Raw genomic sequence first — 19,634 nt, 5'->3', positions numbered from 1 at the left:
TGGCTGGTAGGCCCACCGCCTGCCGGGATATGGATGTCTCTCATAAGCAACACTGGTTTACAGCATCAGCCAACTTTTCACATTTTATCTTTTTATGCCCGATCGTCTCTTAACGATTTTTTCTCATGCGAGTTACTTGTAAAATGCGCTACACCCATCTTTGTAATATAAGGGAAACAGAACGAAACCAAAAAGGGGAAGCCCGAATTCATACAGCAAAAATAGTAAAAAGACAAATGGGTTAAGAGGCAGCTGGCAGCTCACGGCACAATGAACATATGTAGATAGGTGAAATTCCATCAAGAAGAAGCCTGCTGTTTCTTAGATCAAGAAAGATCAGTTAAAAGCATGCATCCCTACATCTCCCCACCCCTATCGCTTCGTCACTCACGCCATCGTCGGCCTCGTCGGCGGGTCTGTCGAGTACGACGCAGTGGTAGAGGCGGGTTGGCGTGGCCACGACGAGCACGGCCGGCGACCCGCCTCCGACACAGAGTAGGTCACAGGCGTCCGTACCGTAGTTGTCCTCTGCCGCCGGGTGCATCGCCACCGGACCCAGCACCTGGAAACGCTCCCTGAGAACGGCGCGGAGGGGGTATGGTAACACTGCTGGAAACGCTCCCTGGGGGCGGCGGAGGGGTATGGTAACACTGCTGGAAACGCTCCCTGAGAACGTCGGGAGGGTTTGGTAACTCTGCTGGAAACGCTCCCTGAGGACGACGGAGGGGTATGGTAACACTGCTGGAAAACGCTCCCTGAGAACGGCGGGGAGGGTATGGTAACACTGCTGGAAACGCTCTTTGAGGACGGAGGGAGGGGAGGGGCGGTATAGTAACATAGGACACTTCTGGAAACGCTACCTGAGGACGGCGGATGTGGTAACATGGTGCACTGCAAAATGGTATGGTATGGTAGGTAGGTAGCATAGGACACTGCTGGAAACGATCCCCGAGAATAGAGGTGGGACCTTATAGGGCGTGGTAATGCACGAGTCCTATGTAATAGGACACCGTGACTGATATCATCCCTGAGGGCGGGACAACCCGACCGGGTTTGACTAGGGCAGAAGAGAATCAAACAATAATAATAAAAATAATAATAAATAGAAAATTGGCCACGGCAGCAAGGATACCTAAGGTCGTTCCCGCATGTTCATAAACCCACAAAATGCAGGCACTTATTGGTGATGATCAAATCAAGGAGTGAAATCAACATCACATCATCTCATATCAAAGTCAGAATGAATGGAATCAATGTCAGTGTATGTGCAGTGTCAGTGCAGCAAGTGACTGAGACGCGCAGCTTGTTGCTCCAATGAAGCACCCTACCTGGAAGCTGCCAAGTTGATGCAGGTGATGTATATGTCTCCGTTGCCTCGCAGTATGTACACTGGAAGTGGCTCCCGCAAATCCTCTTTCTGCTGATCCTGTAAACACAACCAAAATCAGCCATCTACCAAAACCTACACAAACAATAACTCATCCATATCACACCATGCCAGTCAGGCAGTCACACCAAACCCCCAGGACGAGCTCTACCGCCAGTTACACCAATCACAAGTTCGCCCGCTCCCAGTAGATGTCTCTGACCTGCCCATCAGCCGGCGGCGGTGGCGGCGGTGGACGGTTTCCAAAGGCAAACGACACCGCCACCTCTCCCAGCGAGCGAACGAAGGACGAGCCGGGCCGTCCTCCAAGAGAGGCCGAGTGTGTGGCGCCCAGAGGCAGCGCCTGACTGGGAGTCTGCAGGTCCGAAGACACGTCGTACACCCTGCCGGACGAGCAGAGGGAGAGTCAGAGGTGCTGCAGGGGCTTGCTGTGGGAGAGTCCGCGTTTTGGAGGCACTTGGTCCTCTCCAGTGAAGGGAGCACTGACCTCATGGAAAGGGGCCTCCATGTCCGTCATGCAAGCCGCGCTGAAGAGAGAGGGGTCAGAGGTCAAAGAGGTCAGGGGAGGGGAAAGCAAGACAGAGCAGGTAGGACAGCACAGGAAAGGGAAGAACAGACAGGAAAAGACAGGACAGCGCAAGACAGGTCAAGACAAGACAGTAGGGGCAAGGAAGGGCAGGCACGTCAAGGCAGGGCAGAGCAGGAGAGAACAGCAGAGACAAGGAACGGCAGGCAGGGCAGGGCACTCGGGCAAGGAAGGACGCGATGGGACAGGGCATTATACACTGTACAGGGAATGGTAGGGAAGCGTAGGGGGTTTGTCATTACTTAAGTAAGATAACACATAGCTTATAAGTCATCGGATCAAACGAGCACAACATATCACAAACAAGTGAGTTAGAGTAGTTTCGTCTGCACATATGGCCCATCTGCATACACCCTGCTCGAGATAAAGTACCTATTTCAAAAGGAAGAACATGGAACACCCTATTAAGTGGACAACACTGGACAGTTGTGACACCACTGGACGTTGTGTGACACCACTGACCTGAGGTAGCTATATAACCTCACTGACCTGAGGTAGTTGCGTGACACCACTGACCTGAGGTAGTTGTCTGACACCACTGAGCTGAGGTAGTTGTCTGAGCAGAACACCACTGACCTGAGGTAGTTGTCTGAGTATGACGCCACTGACCTGAGGTAGCCATGTCTGAGCAGAACACCACTGACCTGAGGTAGTTGTGTGAGTATGACGCCACTGACCTGAGGTAGTTGTGTGAGTATGACACCACTGACCTGAGGTAGTTGTGTGACACTACTGACCTGATGTAGTTGTCTGAGCAGAATACCACTGACCTGAGGTAGTTGTGTGAGTATGACGCCACTGACCTGAGGTAGTTGTCTGAGTATGACACCACTGACCTGAGGTAGTTGTGTCATGTGACACCACTGACCTGGGGGAGTTGTCTGAGTATGGCACCACTGACCTGAGGTAGCCATGTCTGACACCACTGCACAGTGGGGATTTTTCCGATCTAGCACGTATTTATTCGTAGAGGGCAAACCATAGGTAGAATTGTAGCCAGATTGTGCACAGATGTTGGCTGGTGTGTCCTGGTGAGAATTTTACCTGTAAATGTGCATAATCAACATAGTATAGGGGGTTCAATTGGACCCCCCGCTCAGCCGTTTGGCCCCTGATCAAGCTAGAGCTTCGCGGAAAAGTCAAGCGTGCTGCCTATGACGAAATTAGGCCGAATATATCCAATTTCAAAGTCCAAGGTCATAAGCTGACTTTCCAAGTCAGTTTAATGACCCAACTAAAGTTGGGAAATCGAGACCTCTTGAAACTTCGCAAAGTTAGGGTGTTACGGGGTATTTTGGGGTGCTGATCACGAATTTCGTGTTAGTTTTGATCACAGACGATGTCTTTATGCATTTAGGCCAGGTCGGGTCAGGTCAGGTTAGATCAATTAGTAGGCGTCCTGCCGGCCATCCATAGAAGTGTCACCTACTACTGATAGCTTCGTAACATGGAACGAAGGCACTAGAACTACTTCGTAAATATTCAAATGGCTGCTAAAATCGAAATCAGCACCAAAAACTACCCTAGAAACAAGTAAAACTCGAAAAAGTGAACCAAGGTCATCAAAAGGTCAATGACCTTGACTTGACCTTCACGTGACCTTGACACCCACCATTATGCATGGCACCAACATCATTTCACATATTTGAGCGTTTAAAACCACAAAAATACTGGAAACCGCGGATAATGTGAGCTGGCATACGCCGAATCGCGATTCCGGCCAAACATGGTCTCGAGAAATATGCCACAGGTCAAAGGTCAGTTGGGTCAGAGTCATGAAATTTTTAGGTTAGATGTAAAATTGATGATCTCGAGGGTACCGAAAGTTTCGGCGCGATCGGCCGCTTTTTGCGCGAGTAATTTGCGGAAAACCATGGGGTTTTATCCGACCCCTTCCCCCTCCCCCTCCCCACAAGTGCGATGGTTAATAAGGTTACGGTATGTATAATTTACGCTTGTCATCCTATTCCTAATGAATGTGTCTCAGAAAATATGCATCATATAAATCACGAAGTAAAATTATTCGCCTATGTCCGGAACATACCTATATCGTGTTGTTTGCCCTAGCGCTCCTCGAGTGGGGTGCTAAGATACTCTAATGTGAATATTCCGTGTTCAGGCAAGTTTCGGCAGCCAAACTAGGCGTTGTCTTGTGCAGAAGAAAGTGGCAAATTCGATAGGATATATTTCGGAGTGGAAAAGTGTGGAGAACATTGTTGATTTCCTACATTTATTTAGAATACCATTCCTTCCATATGGTGTCTGTAAGGGTTTTTGTAAAGGGCATTTTTGTGACCTTAGTAAGGTTGTGGCATACTTTCTGTTTGCCATTCCATTCCTAATAAAGGTGCCTTTCAGACGATATGCAACTTTAAGACCTCGCAAGATTAAAACCAACAGGACAGGACAATGAAATTGAGCTATACTTTCGGGCCTTGCTGAGCCCATTGAGTAATCACGCATGAGTGTGAACTTTGGGCGCATTTTTCCTAGTTTTGCTGTGGACATACAGATAAAACAATGCCATATATGAAAAATTCAGACATTTTTTAGCCCTACTGACGCAAAAAAAAAACAAAATCCCAAAAATATTTTTTTGAATTAATAGGCGCTAGATCGGAAAAATCCCCACTGTGCACTGACCTGAGGAAGTTGTCTGAGTATGACGCCACTGACCTGAGGTAGTTGTGTGAGTATGACACCACTGACCTGAGGAAGTTGTCTGAGTATGACGCCACTGACCTGAGGTAGTTGTGTGAGTATGACACCAGTGACCTGAGGTAGTTGTCTGAGTATGACACCACTGACCTGAGGTAGTTGTGTGACACAACTGACCTGAGGTAGTTGTGTGACACCAATGACCTGAGGCAGTTGTCTGAGTATGACACCACTGACCTGAGGTAGTTGTCTGAGTATGACACCACTGACCTGAGGTAGTTGTCTGAGTATGACACCACTGACCTGAGGTAGTTGTGTGACACCACTGACCTGAGGTAGCTATATAACCTCATTGACCTGAGGTAGTTGTCTGAGTATGACCTCACTGACCTGAGGTACTTGTCTGAGCATGACACCACTGACCTGAGGTAGGTGTCTGAACTGAACACGACTGACCTGAGGTAGTTGTCTGAGCAGAGCACCACTGACCTGAGGTAGTTGTCTGAGTATGACACCACTGACCTGAGGTAACTCCATAACCTCACTGACCCGAGGTAGTTGTGTGACACCACTGACCTGAGATAGTTGTCTGAGTATGACACCACTGACCTGAGGTAGTTGTGTGACACACTGACCTGAGGTAGTTGTGTGACACACTGACCTGATGTAGTTGTGTGACACCACTGACCTGAGGTAGTTGTCTGAGTATGACACCACTGACCTGAGGTAGTTGTGTGAGTATGACACCACTGACCTGAGGTAGTTGTGTGAGTATGACACCACTGACCTGAGGTAGCCATGTCTGAGCAGAACACCACTGACCTGAGGTAGTTGTGTGAGTATGACGCCACTGACCTGAGGTAGTTGTGTGAGTATGACACCACTGACCTGAGGTAGTTGTCTGAGCAGAACACCACTGACCTGAGGTAGTTGTGTGACACACTGACCTGATGTAGTTGTGTGACACCACTGACCTGAGGTAGTTGTCTGAGTATGACACCACTGACCTGAGGTAGTTGTCTGAGTATGACACCACTGACCTGAGGTAGTTGTGTGAGTATGACACCACTGACCTGAGGTAGTTGTCTGAGCAGAACACCACTGACCTGAGGTAGCCATGTCTGAGCAGAACACCACTGACCTGAGGTAGTTGTGTGAGTATGACGCCACTGACCTGAGGTAGTTGTGTGAGTATGACACCACTGACCTGAGGTAGTTGTGTGACACTACTGACCTGATGTAGTTGTCTGAGCAGAATACCACTGACCTGAGGTAGTTGTGTGAGTATGACGCCACTGACCTGAGGTAGTTGTCTGAGTATGACACCACTGACCTGAGGTAGTTGTGTGAGTATGACGCCACTGACCTGAGGTAGTTGTGTCATGTGACACCACTGACCTGAGGTAGTTGTGTGAGTATGACACCACTGACCTGAGGTAGTTGTCTGAGCAGAACACCACTGACCTGAGGTAGTTGTCTGAGCAGAACACCACTGACCTGAGGTAGTTGTCTGAGCAGAACACCACTGACCTGAGGTAGTTGTCTGAGCAGAGCACCACTGACCTGAGGTAGTTGTGTGAGTATGACACCACTGACCTGAGGTAGTTGTGTGACACTACTGACCTGATGTAGTTGTCTGAGCAGAATACCACTGACCTGAGGTAGTTGTATGACCTCACTGACCTGAGGTAGTTGTGTGACACTACTGACCTGAGGTAGTTGTCTGACACCACTCACCTGAGGTAGTTGTCTGAGTATGACACCACTGACCAGGGGTGAGTATATAACCTCACTGACCTGAGGTAGTTGTCTGAGTATGACACTACTGACCTGAGGTAGTTGTCTGAGCAGAACACCACTGACCTCAGGTAGCTATAAAGTATACGAGCTATAGCTATAAAGTATATGAAGTACTCGTATAACCTCACTGACCTGAGGTAGTTGTCTCAGCAGAGCACCACTGACCTGAGGTAGTTGTGTGACACCACTGACCTGAGGTAGGTATACAACCTCACTGACCTGAGGTAGTCGTCTGAGCAGAGCACCACTGACCTGAGGTAGTTGTCTCAGCAGAGCACCACTGACTAGAGGTAGCTATATAACCTCACTGACCTGAGGTAGTTGTCTGAGTATGACCTCACTGACCTGAGGTAGTTATATAACACCACTGACCTGAGGTAGTTGTCTGAGCAGAGCACCACCAGGTGACAGTCGCCGGCTGACTCGGGGTGCCAGCGAACCTTGGTCACCTGCACGTGCTTGGTGCACAGGAAGAACCGCTCCGCCACCTGGTGAGAGCTGAAACAGAGCACACCGCACATCTGGTCACAATACAGTTCAATACAATACTTGGTGGCAGCCTGCGAAACAGCACAGTTGGACACTGCACGACAAGGCCAGTCACAATGCAACACAACAGGCCAAAGAGGTTACGGATATGGACAATGGACACTTATGGTCATCTATGGTCATGTGCTCGTATAATGTATATCGTATGCTCTGTTTCACTCTATTTCAACCTAACCCGACTCCTCGATGCCCTGTCGTCTCCCTGTTAGACCCCACCCCGCCGCACCCCACCGCTCCACCGTTTCACTCCCCTGCGCCCCTCCATCAGCCACCGTCCCGGCAATTTCCCGCCCCGGGCGGCGCCTTTATCAATAATCCCGTGTTCCGTCATATTCATATTTTTGTGGCGCCGTGAGCGGTAATTGTGCGCGTTGATCGCCAGCTCGTCATCGGTTTTCATTACTGGCGCGCGCCGATAAACCACGCCAAAATCCGCCGCCAATTTCCGTCGGTCGTATTAAAATCAGCCCGTTAAGATTGATATATTATTCGCGATACGCGCGAGGTGTTAAATATGCAAAATATCGGCGTGTAGAGCGGCGTGTTTTGTCGGCTGCCGCCCGCCTCCGGGGTGGTTTGGAGGCGACAGCTGTAGTGGGGAAAACAGGCTCGCTGCTCGGCACGGGTGGCTCAGCGGGCCTGCGGCGACTGGGTGCCCGAGGGGGTTTGTATTATTTGTAAAGCGTGCTTCGTAAAGGTGTGAAGCTGTTTAGTTTTGCACCGTGTCAGTATGTTCCGAAGTTATGATAGGGACGGAGATTTTGGTAGCTTCCGCTGTTTTCGGGTAAAAGTTGGCAAATAGCTGAACAGTTTGGAATACCTACCAGCTGATTGTGTATACGGATTGATGGTTCTTATGCTTCATTTGTTCCTGGCATGCGCTGATTTGTTTGCCATTGGTCACTGATTGTAACCGGTTCGAAAATCAAAATATAGGTACTGAAAAAATCAAAATATTGGTGTCGTAGTAAAATACGGAAAAAGTTTTTTTTTGCAGTTATTTTCGGCTTGACCAGCCCTGGCTCGCAGGATTCACTGATCTTTTTATTTGGCACATGCGTGATGAATTTTGCTGCGGGCGATAGATACTATGGACATACTATGGACATACACGATTGTGTGAAAACTGAAAATGAATCATATATTTTCTTTCGATTCACGGTTTCCAATCAGCTCCTTCCAGCTGCTCGACACTTAGGCAGTCTAAGGAGAATTACATTGTGGCCCTGTTCAACAACAACAAAAAAGTAGACCGACCGCCTGAATTTGTCAGCACAGATTTTGGTGATCCCTGATGAAGCCAATGCCTCTCAGCACCCCCTCCCCAAACACACACATATCCAGCCCAGTGCACTGAAGAGATCCAACCCAAACCAAACCAAACCCAAGCACAGGACACTGCCAGCTCTGGCTGCACCCGGAAGCTGTCGGCACCCACAGAACAAAGCTGATGAGAGATCGTATGCAGAGGAGCGATTCGCACACCCCTTCCGCCATGTATCATCCGCACGGGGTAATCGGCAAATGCCCGTCTCCTGGCCAACCGGAATTTATGTGCCATTTAATGAAAACATCTCAGTGTTAACCATTCGAAAAATCATAAAAACTCGGCATAACCGGGCGAGCTGTTCCCCCTTTGATTTGCATATTCTAATGTATCTGTTTAATCCTGGCCATAATGTGTAATCGATACGAGTGTAATTTATCGCGAGATGGGATGTTTCCTTTGTCTATGGGGATTAAGGCAGAGCTCGAAGGCGCCCGATGGAGACGGAAGCAGATGCAAATGCGAACAGTCCAATATTTCAGCCCGGCCGGCGAACGTAATGATAATGACGTAACTTGGCGGGGATGAAGGGTAATATTCCCATCCGCAGTGCAGCATTCGAAGAGCCGTCTGGGAAACTTGGCCGGGACCGTATTCATCGGGGCTCGTCAGGACTGCTTTGTTTTGAGCCAGTCTTGATGGCGCCTGATGCTTTTAATTCCGAAGATTATGAGAGGACTCATTTTGGTGCGGGCTCTTCAGTTTATCAAGCGCGCTGATGAGTCCGAGTTGATCTCTGAACTGGCAATATTATGGCATCAGTCGGCGAAAAAATGTGCCATTGTTTGCGCCAGGCGGATATTATGGAATTAAGGGACGTACTTTGGAGGAGAATGTGTGCTTCAGATGGCAGTATTCTCACCAGCCTGGTAACAGGTACCTACTGGAAGATGTGTTCAGACGTTGGAAGCGCGCCGCAATGACAGAACTTCCAACAAGTACATAGGGAAACATACCAGGGAACATACAACATCACCACTCGGCTTCATGTATAGTAGGGTTGTTCAAAAAAACCGAATTTTGGAAAAGTATATGGGCTCATGGCTCATGTGGTGCGGTATTCTTTTCTGAGACCAATAATGCCCTTTTTTCTGAAAAGTATTAACTGTTAGGGGCTCCTCAAACGGCTTAAAGAGGACCATGCTACGCCCGCCGACCGGCCGGTGTCAATAAGGGCGAGAACTCGACGCCGCGCGCCGGCGGCAGCGCCTTATCGGCACCGCGCGCCACGACATCTGCCGGGCGGCCGGCTGGGCGGTAGGAAGTTATAAGTGCGTGGTCTTATTGCACACGATCGGGGTGAGCTATCCCATGTTTTCGGGGCGGAAAGTTTCAGTGCAGCATCGGTGCGTCTGCCACGGTGGTCTGTGTCGATGGTATAGAAAATAACTCAAGCAGAGCTCAGAAAAGACTGAATGATTCCGGGTAGTTGCCTCAAAACAATCCGTTTCAAGAATACAGCTGCCTTCTTAACGTACCGCATCACTTGTTAATTCTTCAAAAAACAAACTCTGAGCAATAACACACCTCTTTGCATTGCTGTTGACAATTTACGTTAGTTTTTGACGGTGGCTCGCACCCCTAATATGCTGCCGCGCAACTTTATTCCAACGGCGAAACGGCAACTTCGCGAGAATCGAAAATTCACGATATACGTACAGCAGGGGCTGGCAATGCAGTATGCACAGGGACAGAATATGGAGGAGACCCGACAGTCATCGGCCCAAGTTTTGGGGTGGCTTTGACGAGCATAGGCGTCACCAATGTCATTATTCAGATACGTTGATGGCAGATGCTGGGGCAACAGAATCGACGCCAGGTGTAGCTTAGATTAGCGGGTCGAAAGAAAACATAACATGTCTGGGAATGACAGGGTGGCCACCCTGACAGTGTGACGAAGTGAGACATGAGTAGAGACATTCGCCGGAGTACCTACTCATATAAATCAAGCGCCGTTTATCCAATCCTTCGAGCATAAGCGACGCCGGCAGTCCGGCCAGGGCGGCCGTGCCCACCGATGCCGATCAAGACCCGAATCCAGACCCGGCATAGAACACAGCTCTGCCCTGACGTGACACATTACCCCGGTGAGTCACTCATGACGGATAGACCAATGCAGGAGCCTTGCCAGCTCCTGTTGTACCTACTTCGTTAAATTTTCGATTCTCGCTACGTTGCCGTTTCGTCGTTGGAATAGAGTTACGCGGCAGCATATTGGGGCTGCGAGCCACCGTCCAAAAGCAACTTAAATTGTCAACAGCAATGCAAAGAAGTCTGTTATTGCTCAGAGCTTGTTTTTTTGAAGAATTAACAAGTGATACAGTACGTTAAGAAGGCAGCTGTATTCTTGAAACGGATTGTTTCGAGGCAACTACCCGGAATCATTCAGTCTTTTCTGAGCTCTGCTTGAGTTATTTTCTATGCCATCGACAAAGACCACCGTGGCAGACGCATCGATGCTGCACTGAAACTTTCCGCCCCGAAAACATGGGATAGTTCACCCCGATCGTGTGCAATAGACCACGCACTTATAACTTCCCACCGCCCAGCCGGCCGCCCGGCAGATGTCGTGGCGCGCGGTGCCGATAAGGCGCTGCCGCCGCCGTGCAGCGTCGAATTCTCGCCCTTATTGACACCGGCCGGTCGGCGGGCGTAACATGGTCCTCTTTAAAGGTATTATCAGGGTTTTTTTCCGAAATTTCGGAGTTACTCAGTGAAACGTGTAGAAGAAGGTGGCTGAGGCCCCAATCCGAAGTCATTCGTCTCAAAATTGCCTAATTTCCAAATGGTGGGCCTCCAAAGTTGATCCGTCTGCCAGCCAGTACCTGGAGGAGGCAGTACCAAGTACTCGGATACATTTCCCTATAAGTCCATAGGCTTAACACTAGCTAGAGACTTCTAGAGATATTTTTTATGCCAGATAAGGCCGTCGCATACCAGATAAGGCCGCAACGGCCGTTCAACGTTACGTGGGGAAATGGGAGAAATCTAAAGACTTTTTTTCTCTGACGTCTCCACTCCAATATCTCTAGCGCAACTGGCAAGCGTTGTTAGCATTGGCTCGTGTCGTCGTAAATAAGATTTGTTTGACGTATATTCCGTAAGTTGAGTGTGTTGTTGTAATTTCTGAGGCTGTATGAGTTGGACGGAATGGCGCCATCCCGCCATGTGCGAAATCTGTGCGAAACAAAGCTGTTCCTATTCATATTTGAATGTTCAAGACTTGTGGGCTTTGTAGCCAGTGCGTGTAGCTTCTAGATATCCTGTGGGTTATCAAAATAATTAAAAAATTATGTTGTGTGCTTTCAAACTAAGCTCATCCCGAGTGTAATTCAAGAATGTCTTAGTTCAAGCAATTTAAGTTGAAAGTGATATAGCTCCAGCAATGAAGAAGCTTGGATGGAACGTTGAATCAAAGTTACTTATCATTTGTAATGCAAATGTTAATGCTAAGTGCTGAACATTACCAATAATTCGAGACATCCGTTGTAAGATGTATGACGCAGATCAACTTTGATCAAGTGAAGAAAATAGATTTCAGATGAAATAATGTCAATGTTCAAGGCTGAGCGACTGGCAGATTTCGGAGTGAGCACGAGTGGCCTTGAGACATTCTGTTTCTGTAGGTACTCAAAATAAATAAATTATCATGTTGTGTGCTTTGAGGTTAAGTGTTATCAGTGGTGCTTCATGGTTGTGCTTTGTTGTTGGTGTATGGGCATATTTTGAGCACATTGCAGCATGATATTGGTGGTGTGGTGTAAAGCAACTGATCTCCGCAGACTTTGCACTTACTTGCAAAGCCTGCGGACTGACTTTGCAGACTGGCTGACAATGAGCAATGCATTGCTGACTGATATCATTTATTCTGTGTTTGTAGCACAAAGTACAGAAGTGGCACATACATTGTTACTTTGAAAACCTGATGTGAATTTGATGTAGAAAATTGGTGGCTGACGTTGAGTCCTTACGTATTGTGAGTAGTGTACAGCTGGTGCATTGAGCACAGACTTGAGACCAGTGACGTTTGTATCAGTAGACTGTGTTTGAGTCTACTTATATGGGTAGTCATAAAGCAGGCGTCACACTTCTTTTTGCAACCAAGGAGAAGCGCTATACCCAGAGTTGCTTTGTCATCCAACCTTACCCAACCAAACCTAACCTTACCTACAACCTAACCTACAGCGCCTCTCTTCGTTCGTTCATGGTTGCAAAAAAAAAAAACAAGTGTGACGCCTGCTATACTACTACCCTTATATGGCCTTGGTTTGAGTGTGGTGACCGAGTAAGCTGGTGTGTATAGCCATGCAATAAGTGTTTTGAAATATATTTTTGGGACAGTATTGAAATGGTGTGTTTTGGCCATCTGGCATGGATGATGGAAAGCCACTAACTCAACTTTAGGAACGCTTCTTCATTATGCTCATCTAAGGCACAATCATCTATTTTCTCTTCGCAAGGATTGATTACTAATTCACTGTCAATTATAACCTGGTCCAGAAGGTTTCGCTGGGCCACACGCTTCATACAGATTCATCCACAGTGCTCAGCAGTGCATGTTTTCAGATTTCAACAGACTGTAATTGTTTCTGTATGTACATATGCATCATGCAAGGGTACAACAGATGCGGTATTTGGTAAGCAGTTGGCAGCAAGGTGGTGTTTGTACTTATTGGCAGAACCAGTTGAGCAGGACTAAAACTATCCTAGTTTCTCTCCAATTTACTCAGATCCGTCTCAACACATTGAACATATTGAAAGCGTCCATCCATGAAGATGTCTGCATGTATTCTCATTTCCGAGAAGGCACGCTCGTCGCTCATCCATTGCCGAGCAGGCACGTGCGTGCCCATCGCCGGCGCGCATTAGCGCGCGTCCATGGCTGGGGCGCACGCGCGCGGCCATGGCCGGCATGCACGCGCGCGCGCCCATCGTCGGCACGCAAGCGCGCGCGCGTCCATAGCCGGCGCGCGCGCCGCGTCCTTACCCGGCGAGAACGCCGCGTCCGTACCCGGCGCGCACCCGCGCGCGTCCACAGCCGGCACTGACAGACCCTGACCGACGGGCGTGCTGCCGTCGGCGGTCCTGACAGATGGGCGGCGGGCCCGGCTCCCGCAGCTCCGGCAGCGGGCGGCAGCCATGGTCGGCATACACGCGCGCGCGCCCATCGTCGGCACGCAAGCGCGCGCGCGTCCATAGCCGGCGCGCACCCGCGCGCGTCCATAGCCGGCGCGCACCCGTACCTGGCGCGCACCCGCGCGCGTCCGTACCCGGCCCGCACCCGCGCGCGTCCACTGCCGGCACTGACAGACCCTGACAGACGGGCGTGCTGCCGTCGGCGGTCCTGACAGATGGGCGGCGGGCCCGGCTCCCGCAGCTCCGGCAGCGGGCGGCAGCTCCGGTGACTGTTCCGGCAGCTCCGGCAGCGAGCGGCGTCTCCGGCAGCGCTAAGCAGCGGCGCCAAGCAGCAGCAGCGGCTGAGCCAACAGGCGGCCGCGGAGGCATGCCCCCCCCCCCCCTTTGCACATTGTTCGTCCATGGAGATGTCTGCAAGCACGACCATTGTTGAGAAGGCACGTGCATCCATGGCTGAGCACTGAGCAGGCACGTGCGACCCCTTTGCACATTGTTCATCCATACATATCAATATAATTTACCTTATTGATTAGTGTGAGTCTTGCAAAATCTTAAACTCAGAAATACCACAAGGCAGGCTGCCTGGGTGAGTTGCTAATATGAACATAATGAACATTATACATTAGTGCAGTACCTATAAGTATCCATGCTGTGTGAAGGACTTGGCCCTCACGTTCATTTGTTTGGTGATTGCACATGGTGGCATGTGTACCAATTGTTCTCCCTAACCCTTCTTACAACTTTGACTAGCAAGTAGAAGCTGGCAAAATGCAAGAAGCTTACAAAGCATGCTTATATGTAGATAACTGAGGATGATTCTCTCAATTGAAGCATGATCCACACTCAGCAGCTTCTTCTGTTCTGTTCCACAAACTAAAACTGAAATGACTCAATTTTCCTCAAAATATATTCATTTATCACTCACAAACAACAAAAATATACATTAAGTAGGTACCAGGGCAATAAAAAACATACAAGTTACATATTTTTTTCATGTACAGTCCTTTCACAGCAACAATATGTAGAAACGCACCAAGACGTTCACGGAGAGCCCACCCATAACAAACTATAGTTGAAGCCGGGGCTCTGCTGCAGCAGCAGGGGTGACGTACAGGGCACAGAGGTCATGTCACATCATGTTGTACAACCTGTTGTTCGAAAAAACAGATCAACATTGATTTTGAAAAACTGTAGCGCTTTCTTCAGTCACTTAGGTAAGCTTTCTCGCAAGACGTTACATTAGATTCACCAATCTTGACAAAATAATCAGATTGAAACTTAGCTCTTGTGCCTGATGCACTTACATTTCAATTTATTGAAATAAAACACTCAAATTTACCCTTGAAAATTGTTGACATTTAAATGATATTAACATCAAGATTTTGATGATCAGCAAACAAGCTATTCAAATCACACCCATATAATAATTTTGGCAATGTTGATAACTCTTGCTGTCTTATTGAAAAGCAAATCTTCAATTTGTTCATATCCAAATCCAATGCCAAGCACAGAAATCTTGTTGCAAGGCCCTAAAAACAACAGACAAAAACAAAACAGTCTTGTGGAAATCGCCAGTGCGGTGCGGCGGCCTTGGCGAAATTTCCCAAGGCTGCTCTTTGTTTACATTTTAGCGATGGGCCAACTTGGCCGCCCAAGTACTTGTTTTGCGTGAGTAAGTACAATTTTGTCAATTTTGAAACAGCTATATCTCGCAAATTTTGGTACTGATTTACATTTTATGCATATCTTTAGAATCGGCAGAGTCTGGGGAGTTCATTGATTGGAAATTTATGCCGATTCCTTTCAATTTTTAAACCCTGATAATCCCTTTAAGCCATTTGAGCAGCGCCTAGCAGTAATACTTTTCGAAAAAAGGGGTATCATTGGACTCAGAAAAGAATACCGCACCACATGAGCCATGAGCCCATATACTTTTCCAAAATTCGTTTTTTTTTGAACAACCCTAATGTATAGGGAGTCTGTTGTAGGGGAGTCCGTTCAGAAACGGTGGTAAGTGGAGGTGAGCCTTCGCCGACAGGAAAACCCAAATGATCATTGAACTGTCCAATGTTGATAAATTTCCCCTTCAATAATAAATCAGAAAAAGACGGACTGAAACATGGTGTGACCCGTGAGGACAAAATGGCATGCAAAAAAAACATTCTCACCGAAGAATAAAGTACAAAATGCATACAAAATGTCTCAGACAATGATACAACAAAGACCGTCCATTCAATGTTCTAGACAAATGTAAACGAAATTTGAACAGCAACCGAAATATGTTATGTCCACTGTGTGCTGTGCAGTGTGCACTATCTTTCTAGTTGAGGTTTATTTGCCATTGGGTCCACAGTGCGGGGATATTTCTATCTCGCACTCCTCTGAGATGCAAAGATAAGAATTTGTTATCTCTGCATCCCTCTGAGACGCGAAGATAAGGTCTCGAGGGTTCATAGCTAAAAATCAAGAGTTCAAGTGATGGTGGGTCAATAACTGAACCATTTTTAACGGTTGTTTGCGTATGAAAATTATGAAATAAATACAAAATACTATAAAGGTATTTTTACATACATGAATACATTTGAATATGATATTCAAATAATTAAGAATAAACCTCAACATAGAAAGATATAGGATTCGTCATGGCTCACTTGTGGAAGATCGGATATCTTTTCCTCGCGTGTTACAGAAAAACCTCGCTCCTTCGTCGCTCGGTTTTTCAGTAACCCGCTTGGAAAAGATATCCTTATCTTCCACTCGGAGCCATGAAGAATCCTCTATATCTTTCTAGTTGAGGTTTATTTGCCATTGGGTCTACAGTGCAGGGATATTTCTATCTCGCACTCCTCTGAAATGCAAAGATAAGAATGTGTTATCTCTGCATCCCTCTGAGATGCAAAGATAAGGTCTCGAGGGTTCATAGCGAAAAATCAAGAGTTCAAGTGATGATGGGTAAATAACCGAACGACATTGTTTATGGATGAAACTTATCAAATAAGAACAAACTACTCTGAATCTATTTTTACATATATGAATGCATTTAAATATATTTTATTAATTTAGAATAAACTTCAACGTAGAAAGATATAGGATTCCTCATGGCTCACTCGTGGAAGATCGGATATCTTTTCCTCGCGTGTTACAGAAAAACCTCGCTCCTTCGTCGCTCGGTTTTTCAGTAACCCGCTTGGAAAAGATATCCTTATCTTCCACTCGGAGCCATGAAGAATCCTCTATATGCCGTACGGTTAGCGCATAAGAGCGAGGAGGGAGAGGAAAGGAAGGAAAATAATATTTATAAATCCACAGAGTGGAGGGGAGTAGAAGAAACAGAACGAAGAATTTCAACCATAGCTATAGGCCGGAACAAGAACTCGTGCGCAAATGTAATGGCATGTTGTCATGTCAGACGTGTTAAAATAAGAAATTAATTTACAGCCATGGACCTAAAAGCGTCTAGAGCTTATGACATAACTAAATAAACTTTGAGCTAGCTTAGAGGACATCCAAACTACTCATATTGGAAACCTCTTCGCGATCCTGTGCCCCAAGACGCATCGGCATGGGACAGCACTACTCACAATCCCGAGGTGCAGGGTCGGAGCGAGCCGAACCCGCTCGCCCCGGGGACAGCCCTCTCCACTCGGGTACCGGGGTGTCGGATCGGACCAGACCCGTCGCCCGGTCGCCCCCGGGGTCGCCACCTGATACCGAGCCGTATGGAAATGTCTGACAAAAATCCAATTGTCGCTGGCTGGCGGCGCCCGGCTCGACGGGTAACTCATCCCCTGGGTGTCGCCAGCGCTGGGACGCTTCATCAAACGGCGCGCCGCTTGAATATGCATGAGCGCCGAGTTGGTGCTAATCAAATCTGTTTACTTTTGACTTTGCCGGCGCGGCCGATGGCGCGCCGACAGCGAGGCGGGGGTAAAAATGGCGCCAACCCGGCCCCGCGCCGGCGCCACCCCGAGCTAGGAGAGCGCGGGGAGTCGCAGCTGGGAACAGTCTATGAAAATACTCATAACTCAGCCATAGCTAGGTAAGGGAGTAGACAGTATTTCAGGTAGCCATTGAAAAAAGAGCTGTAGAAGTGCATAGTGTATATGTCAACACATATCGCGTGAAATTCATTTGTGACAAAAAGTGGGTTGACCATGTGATTTACTTTTTTGGTTACATGCGCAATGCATAGCGTACAAAGCAAAGTAACTGCATTGTCTCCTGAGAGACAATCAGGGAGCACGTGAAGTTGGAAAATCTGTTCGGCTCACCCAGCAACAGCAAACCCCTTGTGATAAGGCGATTTTGAGCAGTTTACAAAAAAAGCGAACGCCGTAAAATGTGAACATGTTTTCGTAAGAAGGCCTAATTGCATGATAAAATAAAAATCATGCTTACATTTCATTGATCATTACATACAGTAATCATTTTGGGATTGGTACCTATATCTAAACCATTGCTGAAGACGACGATCGTACCTCGTAAATCTATATGATGGAACTATAACGCTACCAGTGCATACGTCAATGAGATGAACATTAATATAATGTGTCAATAATGCTAAAAAAGTTGCTCAGGAACTGGCAACAAGAACTGGAATAAAATAAAATAGGGGCTTTGTTGGCATACATATTTGCTGTACAGCAAAAGATGCACCATCTTTCGAACGCACAACTCGAAACAAACACCATTTTTTGCCTAACACACATGTTTCATTCAATGGCTTTAGTTCATAGCCACCGTCAGCCCATTCTTTGATAACTATGAATACACATTCAAGCCACACAATACCAGCGGAGCCATTTCGTCAGAGAGACGATACGATGTCGCCCTGAGGGAGTCGCCAACAAGCATCATCGCACGCTTCGGCAAGCACCGAGCAAACCAGCCCGCCGGCGTCGTAAACCGAGCCGACTAGCCGCGCTCTACAGGTCCCCAGGAGCTCGCGGATCACTCGGGCACGGCGCCGCGGGCAAACCGGTGAACGGGCCCAGCCATCGACCAGCCCGCGCGAGCTGCGATCAGCCGCGATCGCCCCCCCCCCCCGCCCCCTCCGCGCGACCCCTCCCCCGCTGACGTCACCACGTGTAACAAATCGCCCGCGGCGCTTGTGTGTCCCGCGGGTGGCACCGCGCCGCGGAAGGGTTGCATTTTTACAGACAAAAGACATAAACGAGCCGGAGGGGAGTGTTTGAATATTCACAAACGGGATAAATAAGAAATAAATGGAATCAATGGCCTAGAGTGATTGACTGCCACTGAGAAAGCGTCGAGGGCTGCCGAGGGGCCGACGCGAGGGTTCTGATAGGCGGTAGGGAGGGAGGGGTTCCGTAACGAGCTCAGAGGTAGTCAATGAACCGAGCCTGGCTTCGACCGATGGAACGGCAGCAGAAACACGGCATACGTATCGAGGTAGTGGTGAGCAATAGCATGCTATAGACTCGGCAAGGACCAAAACCGAATGTGACAGTACTTGAGCCCCGAATGAGATAGTGGGTTTCCGAGATATGGTGTGATATGAGAGCCGAGAGGTGACAAAGTCACGGTCGTGCCCACAAAACCGTATGCTTTTAACTCATTGTTTCGGCGATGTTGTTGCAGAGTACGACATCGTCATACAGTATCCACCATTCCAAAATTAAAGAAAACAGCTACATCTGACATTGAATTGCATGGCACAAAGCCACAGGTTAACGTTCTTTGATTGATTGATCTTTCTTTCTATGATTTTTTTAAGTCGTTAACAAAATTGCGTTTTCTAGCCCCTGTGCTTGTATCTTAAAACCCGCGACCGCCTGGGGGGGGGGGTCGGATCCGACCCCCCCCCCCTCTGTTTTTCTTGAATAACTCATGAACCGCTTGAGCTATCAACTTGAAACTTTGCAAACCTTCTCCCCCATCGATTTGACGTCTCCTGTGCAATTTTTAAGAAAAATTTTCAAAAATTTCTGAGATATGTCGATTTTAGTGATGTAACTACATGACGATTTCAGTCAAAAAATGGTAAATGTTTAAAAAATCGCCAAAAATCGAGGTTTTAAGCGAATTGCAAATTAAGGACACGAAAAGACGCAGCTCAACGAGTTCTTTAAAATGGCTATCTCGGATTTTCCATAAAATGCGTTTTTCACCCCAAAAAATTCAAAAAACTATATTTTTTGGAAAACAGCTAATAAAATCCAAAATTTTGA

The 19,634-nt window shown here is 47.9% G+C and overlaps 1 protein-coding gene across 1 annotated transcript in view; it reads right to left on the bottom strand.

The window, feature by feature from the left end:
- LOC122364894 (nucleoporin 88-like) overlaps positions 1 to 19,634 on the bottom strand; it is a 49,365-nt gene that overhangs the window by 6,282 nt on the left and 23,449 nt on the right. Inside the window, exons 3-6 of the mRNA XM_043335696.1 lie at positions 6,804 to 6,929; positions 1,590 to 1,770; positions 1,329 to 1,426; positions 392 to 575 (exon numbers count right to left, since the gene is read on the bottom strand). Of these exons, the coding sequence (XP_043191631.1) occupies positions 392 to 575; positions 1,329 to 1,426; positions 1,590 to 1,770; positions 6,804 to 6,929 (589 nt within the window). The remainder of the gene's footprint in view (positions 1 to 391; positions 576 to 1,328; positions 1,427 to 1,589; positions 1,771 to 6,803; positions 6,930 to 19,634) is intronic.

This window comes from Amphibalanus amphitrite, unplaced genomic scaffold (assembly GCF_019059575.1).
Source record: "Amphibalanus amphitrite isolate SeventyFive unplaced genomic scaffold, NRLGWU_Aamphi_draft 000706F_arrow, whole genome shotgun sequence".
In the NCBI taxonomy this organism is placed as follows: domain Eukaryota; kingdom Metazoa; phylum Arthropoda; class Thecostraca; order Balanomorpha; family Balanidae; genus Amphibalanus; species Amphibalanus amphitrite.
The sequence above is the reverse complement of the archived record's forward strand: the minus strand, read 5'-3'. Positions and strand labels throughout refer to the sequence as shown.